At 44.7% G+C, this 10300-nt stretch overlaps 1 protein-coding gene across 1 annotated transcript in view; it reads left to right on the top strand.

Annotated features, from left to right (window-relative positions):
- PPIG (peptidylprolyl isomerase G) overlaps positions 1-9778 on the top strand; it is a 46845-nt gene extending 37067 nt beyond the window's left edge. The window contains exons 10-13 of the mRNA XM_006118189.4: positions 1365-1532; positions 6448-6529; positions 8061-8197; positions 8507-9778. Coding sequence (XP_006118251.2) covers positions 1365-1532; positions 6448-6529; positions 8061-8197; positions 8507-9617 — 1498 coding nt within the window. The 3' untranslated portion in view covers positions 9618-9778. The remainder of the gene's footprint in view (positions 1-1364; positions 1533-6447; positions 6530-8060; positions 8198-8506) is intronic.
- The last annotated feature ends 522 nt before the right edge of the window (positions 9779-10300 follow it).

Consider the following 10300-nt stretch of genomic DNA (forward strand, 5'->3'; position numbering starts at 1 on the left):
CCTTGGGTCAGGACCTCTCAGGTCCTGAGGATGCCAGACAGGGGAGGTACAGCCTGTAATAACTTCTCAAAAATCAGGTATCATGTTTAAACCTGTCTGGTTCTTTTGTGAAAATTTTACCCAAGGACACCAGTCTCCTTAAAAGGCAATGGAACTTTAGGCTTCTAAGTATTTTGACTGCTTTTGAAAATGTTACCCCCAGTTTACTACAGTATTCCCATGCAAAAATGTGACTTACAGGTAAAGTTGATGTACAAGTGCATTTTCTTTAAGTGCAACCACTAAGAATCAAGGTAATAATTGGCTACAGCAGTCCTGTTCTCCAGATCAGCCTCAGCTTCATGTATTGTACCATCTAAACACTCATTTTTCTCAAGAACCGTTATTCCATCTAAACACTCAGTTTTCTCAGAATCCTTTAGATTCTGACATATAATCATGCAGTTCCTTGAAGTTTTACATTCAAGTATAAGCTGAACTCCATCCTTTTTTTATACATTTTTCAAACTGTGTCTAAAGTAGAGTTGGTTGAAACTTGGGACTTTGAGTTTGTGAGAAATTTTGGTATTTGGAAATCTGGTTTCATTCAGTTGGGCAGCCTAGGGAACCAGCTGTTCCACCAGTCTGGAAACCCAGCCAAGGGCAGTCTGCATGGTGTGGCTGCCCTAAAGTCACAGACCTTGGAAGCTCATCCCAGGACCTCCAGGTTTCTGGCTCTGTGGCAGGGAACCTAGAAGACTTATGAACCAAGGTTTTCAGGATTTTCATGCCCATTGGATGCGGAGCAGGGAGCTGAGTACCCAAGGGCTTTCAGACTCCCAGCTTAGTAGAAGAGAACCTGGAAGCCCTGACATGGCAGGGCTACCCCCAGAGCCATACCATGGAAGCTCAAACTCCCTAGAACATTTAAAATCTGCTCCAACCTAGGGATTCGATAAGTATATTAATCTGTATCTATTAAAAAGCCATTAGTCAGGAATACATACATAATGTACTTCTCTGAGTGAAGACCTCATGGGAGCAAAATGCTGTTTTTGAAATCTCAGCCTTTGTTTCATGTGTGTAAATGTTTGATAACTTTCCAAATTTTGTGTCTTAGCTAGATTTCTTTTATATTACTACCAAGAAGACCATTAAGTATAACCTTTGGAACTTGGACCTTTTCTAAATTGCTGTGATGAATTGTAAATAATTCCTCTCTTTTTTTTTTTCTCTTTTTTTTCTGTCTCTCTCTTCAGTTGACAAAGCTTCTGTAGTACTTAAATATAGACAGGTTGAAAGGCCTTTCTTAGAAAGCCCAATCTAAAGTACACGAATATTTAAAACTGAAGCATTGATAGGTTTTTATTTGTGTATTAATAAAGCTCATCCAGTGAAAGTGAAAATGAAAACCCTGAAGCACAGCCATTGTCTACAGTCCGTCCCGAGGAGATCCCTCCTGTACCAGAAAACAGGTTCCTTATGAGAAAAAGTCCTCCTAAAATAGATGAAAAAGAAAAAGAGGGGAAAAGCAGAGAGAAGGAAAGAGACAGGTAAGCTTACATGTGTTTGAGTTGGGACTGCATGTGACAATGGTGTGATCAAGTCAGTAATTAGATTCATAGGTGAAGTCCAGGTTTCCCATGTGGTGCTTAACCACTGGCACTTTATGAGCAATGGCACTTCAGATTTCATAAAATGTGCTTGTTTGCAAGGGTAAATAACGTGGATATTGCAATGATATATTTTAAAGGACTTTTACAAGGAAAAGAAGGTAAGAAGGAATGGAAAAAATGTAAGCTCTGACTAACAAATACAATTTTTCACTTGAATTGGCTGGCCATGGGGACTTACAAACAGTATATGGAACCTTTCACTTCAAGAATAGATCACTGCTTTAGTAGTAAGTGTTGTATACAGTATAGTTGTAGCAGAGTCAGTCCCAGGGAATTAGATAAGGTGAGTGCGGTAGTATCTTTTAATGAACCGACTTCCGTTGATGGTAGAGGGAAGCTTTTATGCCACATACAGTTCTTAAGGTTTTCCCAGATCTGAAGAAGAGCTCTGTATGGCTTTTCTTTCCAACAGAAGTTGCTCCAGTAAAAAGATGCTACCTCACCCCTGGACTCATTAGTATCAAGTAGAACTTCAGCATGATATGGCTCTATGAAATAGTATGTTTCTCAGTCCAGTTTCTGATGAACTGCCTTCTACTGGACACTGTCCCATTCATTCTGCCATACCTTACCAAACCTATAGATGATCTTCTCTAGTTCTTGTTACTGACTGCAGCCAGTACAGAAATTTCTGAGGCAAGTTCAAGAAATATTATAATAGATAATTATTAAACCAACTGCCAATATAGGAAATATGTTCCTGATTACATCCAGTTAGGGGTTGACTTATGTCCTGGGACATAGAAATTTATATTTTCTGTACAAAATAAGATAAGTGGTATATCTATTGTTCTTGATATGTGTGTATAGTACAGGTTGCACCTGTATAAACCGGGACTCGTTGGTCCAGCCGCATCCAGACCATGGATGTTCCAGGATCAGAGAGTCCCAGCATAATGGGGATGGTGAGAGGATGGCCCAATTACGCTGGGAGGGGGAGGGAGAACCCAGCACAATCTGGGAAGTGGAAGCCTGGTGCATGGCCCGGCTGGGTTGCCTGGGAGCCAGGAAGCCCGGCATGCAGCTCAACTAGGCTGCAGGGAGCTGGGAAGTTGGGTGCACAGCTCGACTGGGCTGCAGGGAGGCTAAGAAGTCCAGCACTTGGCTGCATTGCAGGAAGGCTTGAGCTGGGAAGCCTGGCGCTCAGCTGGGCTGCAGTGGAGGCGGGGTGGCGGAAAGGTTGGCATGTGACTCAGCTGGGCTGAACAGGGGAGCCAGTGAGGTGGCAGGGCAGGGAGTGGGGCTGGAAGCATGGGGACCAGAAAAGACCTGTAGTCCATCAAAATCCCTCATCCAGGACCAGTCAGATCCCCAGGGTGCTGGACCAGGGAGGTCCAACCTGTACTCTTACTGTGCTATTATCTTTTGGGAGGGAGTTCTTCAGAACCAGGCAGATGAGCCTCGACCTTGTTAAGTACTCTCTAGATCAGGGCTACTCAACTTTGGAAGCCCCGGGGGGCCACAGTGATACTCATAGCACATGCCGAGGGCCGCAACTTAAGTGTGGTTGCATATACATGCAAATATATACACAAATAGCTTCTTTCATAGTGACAGGCATGACTACATAGATTAAACCTTAAGTCACGGCGCCAGACCCAAATATGGCCAGTGTGGCCAAATATGGCTAATTCCCTGGAACAGTCTGCAGCTTTCATGCTCTGCCCAGAAGGATAAGCAGCCAGCACTTCCCACAAAGCCCAGGTGCTCCCAGCACCTCCTCTGTGAGGGCTAGAAATGATGACACCCTGTACCCATCTCTTCCAGCCAGCCTATCTGCTTGTGTCTTTTAATGCTTACCCTACCTGGGAGACGCAGGATCCCACCCACGGGCCACGTGTTGAGTCCTGTGTAATCCCAAACTGCACTGCCAGCTGCAAACAAATGGACCGCGTGTTGAGTAGTCCTGCTCTAGATCAAGGTTGGAGCACACTGTCAGTTAGTGTAATCAGTCTTGTACAGGACAAGCCATCATCATACAGTACTTATCCTGAGATTAAACAGAATTGTTCTCTCCTTATGACTGTGTCTGCAATATTTCACAAGCTGTAATTCCACTGCAAATTTTTGTGGCACCTGAAAAAGTGCTTAGACACCTTGCAGAAGCACTTAAAGAAACAAGAAAATGTAAATAGAATGATGAATGATAGGGAAAAGAAAGGACCAGGCTTATAATATTCTGACAGTGACTTTGTTTTGGCATGTGCATGTATTGAGATTTCATGATGTTCCTATTCCAAGTTTTTTCCAAAAATATGTAAGACAACATTTTTCCCATCTGCCCCAAAAGGTTTTTTTAAACCTTGTATAACTTTAGTATACTATGAATAGGATGGTAAAATAGAGAGATTATGCTAATTATTTTCTTAGCTGGCTGAGTAGTGTGAGAATTAATATTTATTTTCATTTCGAATGACTTCTTTTAATTTGCAAAAGAACCAATCCAAAATAGTAGTGCAGTCTGTCTAAATCAGGAGTGCGGGTTGGGGGCCAAGGATACATAGAAAAATCAGTCAGAGATCACACACAAGTGAGTAGCAAACAAGAAAAAAAACCTTTACTGACCAGGCCCCAAGTGAGGAGGAAAAAACTCCCTCATAGATGTGGCCTCCAACCAAGAAGCAGGAAAAAAAAAAAGACACCTTAACTCCCCACAAGTTCCAGAGAAGGGGGGAGGAGGATGTGCCAAGGCTCGGGGCTGAGGCTCAAGGTTTACTCCCAGGGCCAGATGAACTCTTTTGGAGACCAAGAGCTGATAGATCTTGTGGGGGATTCTGGGCTGAGGACAGAAATGAGGTGTTCTGTGTGTGGGAGGATACTGCCAGGGAGCAGGCTGAGGGTAGGAGTATAGAATCGGGAAGGAAAGGAAGGTACAGATGTGGGCTGAGGTTGGGGAGTCTGAGCAGGAGGTAGTGTGCAGGAGTGGGATAGGGATGCAGTGTCTGGAAGGAAGGGAGGGTGCAGGAGCATGGTGGGATTTGGGATCTGGGCATCAGGTAATGTCTGGGTGGGAGAGTGGTGCAGGTCTGGGCAGGAGAGGGATGTCGATGAGGGGTCTGGCCAGGGAGGGTGCAGGAACCAGGGTAGGGGATGTGTGGTCTGGCCAGATGGAGGGGTGCCTTTATGTGGCTCTGCATCCTGTATTGAAGCGCTCCCAGCAGCCACCGTCACCGCTCCACTCCCATTGGCTGTGATTCCTGGCTAATGGGAACGATGGGGGCAGTGTATGCAGGGAGCACTTTCCTGCAACAGAGCTGCCCCTTCCTTCCTGCCAGGCAGAGCTGATGGACCAAATCTGGCCTGCACCTTGCCTTGATTGGGCCCAGGAGGTTTAGGTCAGTAGTCCTCAACCTTTCTGATACCAGGAACTGGCAAACCCATTCACAAACTTTTGGCGGACCAGCAACATTTGCGTGTTTGTGTATTCGTTATTTGCATAATGAATATGTAAATATTCAAATAAAATGTTACCAATCTGCCTAAAGCCCCAGCCTACATAGTCCCCCAATGCCATCCCTACCTCTAGAGCTGCCCATCCCTCTATTACCCCCCCCCGTGCCAGCCACTGACTCCAGAGTTCCCTGTGCCCAGCCCCACCAGCACCAGACCCCCCAGTGCCAGCCTCCTGTTTCCAGAGCCCCACTGCACCCAGCCCTTCCATTGCCTCCCCCCAGTACCAGCCCCAGTCTCCAATATTGGCCTCATTCCTAGAGCCCCCCAATCCTAGCCCTGCCCCCAGAGCTTCCCGGCTCAGGCCCCCCTCTTCTTCCCCCTCTCACCACCACCACCTAGCTCTCCACTGCCTCCCAGCTCCTAGCTGAGCGCTGCTGCCTGGGTCACAGCTGCTCTAAGGCTGCCGTGCCAAGCTCTGTGCGGCCCTCCTGCCACGAAGCAAAGTGCTGTTCCACAGCCGGGAAGAGACTCCCCCCACACTGCCAGGCCTGGCAACAACCCAGCCTCTGACATGCACAGGATCAGTGGTGTCTGCTGCACACAGGGCGGGCACACGTTCCTGGTGGCTTGAGAGTTCCTCCCCAGGCTGTTAACAGACAGGGTCTAGAGACCTACCCGACAGCTGGCCCCCCGACACCTGCTGGTTTGAGTCAGGGAGCCCAGCTCCCGCTGCACAACTGTGACCAGCGCTGCTGACTCTGTGGCATCCCGGGACATTGGGAAGCAGCCAGATACGTGGTACAGGCCAGAGCTAGCAGGGGAGAGCCCACTGGGGAAGTCGGGCTCTGCCAGAGGAGAGCTGGAAATCACAGAGACCCAGCACAACTCCCCAGGGCCTCTAATCTGATCATCCTTGGAATGCACATGGACGCAAACGTTCTGCTCCCTGGTCCCAAACAAGTTGCCTGAAATGGAAAGGACACAAAGCAGCTGACCACTACGCAGCCCCTTCAGCTGGGCCACATGGTTGCTGCCGGAACTGGAACTAGGGCTGTGGTGAGGCTGCCCCAGTAGCTCCAGCCACAGCACATGGGGCAGCCCACAGTGCCACTCACCGGGAGAGAATTTTTAGTGCATGTGCAACTGGGGGCCTAGCCTGGCAGAGTACCATGGCCCGCCACTGTTCTGCAGACCAGTGGATGGGAATTGCTGGCTTAGGTTTCCCCTTCTTTCTCCCTCCTCCTCCTCTGCTGCAAGCCAGATCAAGGCAAGCTTCGGGCTGGGGCTGGCCCGTGGGTCATAGGTTCCTCATCCCTGTCCAAATGAGATTTTCTTATCTTTCTCCCACCACAATTTTTAAAACAATGTAAGTGACAACATCAGTTTTCTTCATTTTTAGTAATCCATCAAATTCCCAGTCATACCAGAGAAGGCTTTTAGTGACCAGATCTGGAAGGAAAATAAAAGGAAGAGGACCGAGGGTAAGTGTAAACAAAGAAATAAACAAAAAACTCCAGCCTTGGTATATGGTGATGATGTGCACTTCAATAGTGCACATTATCAGAGATTCTCAAAGCAATTTGGTTTCTCTCTTGGGAGAGAAGAAGTGGGCTATTATGCCCATTTTACAGATAACCCCGGTGCCTTAATTTAGCAAAGTGGTTCGATCAGGTAGAGGCAGCAATAGAGTTGAGTCTGCAACCCAGCATTTCTGACATCAGTGCTTTTTGTCTATGCACTAGCCAGTACTGCTTCCTAAATACATTTGGGAAAAAAATGGATATTTAATGTTGAAATTTAATGCAGAAAACATGTCTCTGGGGGAAAAAACCCAGTTCCACCAAGTGCTGACCTGTCAGGTGTCAGAGGTTTGGGATTCAGAGTAAGAATTTGTAATAACAATAATCTAAAGAACAGAATTCCAAGTAAATTGTTTTATCCTAATTAAATTTTAATAAAGTCCACTGAAGTTAGGTTGTTAAATTAAGTTGTGGGTTTCTCTTACATTCTATACTATGATAATGTGGCAGGATCTGTACTGGGGAAACTCAGAAGAAACATTCCCCTTCAGTAGCCTCCAAGACCCTATGCACTTGGGTCCTATGAACTCAGCATGACTCTGCACTTTTCATTGAGGTTTTCTTGTTGGCATATATTTAAACGACATTTGAATTGATCAGTGTAGAAGATGGGTACAGGACATACACACATCCAAAGTAGGGATGTGATAGTGTAGTCGATTAAATGATAAACGAGAGCTTATTGGTTAATGCTGTCAGCTATACACAATTCCCTCCACACACACACCCCCGAGTGTCTCTGCAAGTAAATTTTTTTAGCAGGCTGGCTGACAGGCTGACTCAGTTCCAGCTCGGGCCAGGTCCTGGCAACAACCCCCACCGCAGTTCTGCATTATTATGGAACTGGGGAGCTGGCGAGCAGGCAGGCTGGTTCAGACCTAGATCACACTGGGTCCCAGCATCAATCCCTGTTGCGGCTTTGCATTAGATGCACTTTAGGAGCAAGTGTGCGGGGGTAGGCTGACTTAGTCCCGGCTCGAGCCAGATCCCAGCAACTGCCACCACTGTGGCTCTGCACTATAGAAACAATTTAAGAGCAGGCGCACCGGCTCCCCAGTTCCCTAATAATGCAGAGCAGCAACAGGGGAAGTTTCCGGGACTTGGCTCGAGCCAGGACTGAATACTTGCAACGCTAACTTTTATCAATCGTGTAGTTGACAGAATTTTTGTCAACTATACAATTAACTAATTACACGCTCCCATCAGCCTCCCGCTGTGGGGATGGCAGGGAGACTCAAATTAAGGTACATTGACTCTCACTACGTAATTAATGTAGCTGGAGTGGCATATCTTAATTCAACCTTCCCCGTTAGTGTAAACCTGGCGTGAGATTCTCCCCGATTTGCTTGTAAAGGGGCTGGAGTAGTGTATCTTGACTACTATGGAAAGTTAAACTCCGTTATCTAATATTATTTCTTTTTCCCCTCTCAAGCGCTATCGGACACCTTCCAGATCCAGGTCAAGAGATCGCTTCAGGCGCAGTGAGACTCCTCCACATTGGAGGCAGGAAATGCAAAGAGCTCAAAGAATGAGAGTTTCCAGTGGAGAAAGATGGATAAAGGGAGACAAGTAAGATTCTGCTTTTTCTTACCTACATTGGAATTTCTGTCCAGAATACAGTGGTGCCATTTTTCTTGTCTGTCATATCACAGTGAATTATTTTATTCTCTGAATATGTAATTTTTGGCTTAATTATCTTGTTGCTATCTTTGTTTTATCCCTTTTAAAACACCCCTCCCCCCTGTTAGGGTTATGATAACACAAAAGCTATTAATATAGATGTTATAACACAACTTCATGTGATGGTTAACAGTTTCAATAGTAAATTTATTTTCCTTTCTTTAGTTGAAAAAATGTAAAACATTTTCTTTCTCCAAGGAGCGAAGTCAATGAAAATAAGAAGGATACTCAGAAAAGCCCTGGGAGAGGAAAGGAAAGAAAAATATCAGACCACAGACAAGTCTCTGAGAGTCCAAACAGAAGAGGGGAAAAGGAGAGGAAGACAAAAGACCACAAATCCAGCAGTAAAGACAGGGAGACAAGGAGGAATTCCGAAAAAGACGATAAACATAACAAAAGCAAGGCCAAGAAAAGGGCTAAATCTAAAAGCCGGAGCAAAAGCAAAGAGAAATCAAAGAGCAGAGAAAGGGACTCTAAGCACAATAGACATGAAGACAAGAGAGTAAGATCGAGAAGCAAAGAGAGGGATCATGAGAGAGGTAAAGACAAGCACCATAATTCTAGAGGGAGAGATAAAGAAAGGAGCAGAAGTAAAGAGAGGTATAAACGTGCAGGATCAAAAAGTAATGAACAAGATCACAGTAAAAGCAAAGATAGGGAGAAACATGCAAAGTCAAGGAGCAAAGAACGGGAGCAGACTAAAGGAAAGCATAGTTCCAATAGTAAAGCAAGAGAACGAAGCAGAAGCAGAGACAAGGGGAAAAGAGCCAGATCTAGAAGTAGAGACAGAGACCGGAGTAGAAGTAAAGAGCATTCAAAAAATGAAGATAAAGAAGCAAAAAGAAAAGGAAGATCAAGAAGTAGAGAGAGAAAAGGCACACCAGAAAAATCTAAAAGTAAAGAGAGTAAGAGGAGGAGAGACTCAAGGAGCTATGAAAGAGAAGAAAGTCAAAGCAGGAACAAAGAGAAGTATCTGAACAGAGACAGTAGAAGTTCACATAAGAAAAATGATTCTGAAAGCCAAAGGAAGAAACGTTCAAAAAGCCGTGAAAGTAGTAGCCCTGAGACCAAAAGGGCAAGTAGAGATCAGGATAAAAGTCCAGACTCAAAGAGAAGACAAAGCAGTAAGGATAGAGAATTTAAAAAATCATCTACACATAGGAGTAGGGAAAAAGAGAAGAGTAGATCCACACCAGAAAAAGAAATAAACCAAAAATCAAAGAGTCAGGAAAGAGACCATGCCCATCGTAAAGATAAAAAGTCTGATCATGAATCAAGTCCTGGAACAGATGAAGACAGACGTGGATGAGCTATAGACTTCTTGTTTCCGTTCTGTCTCAAAGTTTGAGGCATTTTGCGGAACACCTTTTTTAAAAAAAAAAAAATGTGGACTTCAGTTTGGTCTTTTGATAATCTAAAACCTGGATCATTTGTACTGCTAAAGTTTTAATAAACTTGAAATGAGAAACATTTTTGCGTAATACAGTGTGCTGTGTTTTGACTATTTCATTGCTTGTGTATCCATTTTGTGTGTTGACAACCAAGGGAAAACCTTCTGTGTTGCATATACATTTTTAATTTGTAAACTTGGTAAGCCCATTAAAAACATATTGTCTGTAAAGAGGCTTTTTTTTGGGGGGGGGGGGGGGAGCAGGAAGACGCTTCAGAAATACTAAATGTTTTTTGAAGCTAGTAGAACTTTGCAAAGCTGTATCTGTCACTACAGTATAATTATATTTCTAATATAGTAGTTAGCCCAAGGAAATGGATGTGTGTGGCACAGAGAGATTTTGTAACCACAAAGTGAAATAGTTTAATTGCGCCTCCACTCTGCCTGAATTGCTGTCATGTACTGTTGATCAGTATAACAGTAGAATTTATTTGTTCTGTGGGGCAACTAGCTGCACTTGGGAGTCATCTCTTTGCTATGAAAATTATATTTCTCCCATTTTTTTACAAAAATTCTGGTCATTCAGTGTGATTTTTTTGTAA

The sequence above is a fragment of the Pelodiscus sinensis genome, chromosome 7 (genome assembly GCF_049634645.1).
Source record: "Pelodiscus sinensis isolate JC-2024 chromosome 7, ASM4963464v1, whole genome shotgun sequence".
NCBI lineage: Eukaryota > Metazoa > Chordata > Testudines > Trionychidae > Pelodiscus > Pelodiscus sinensis.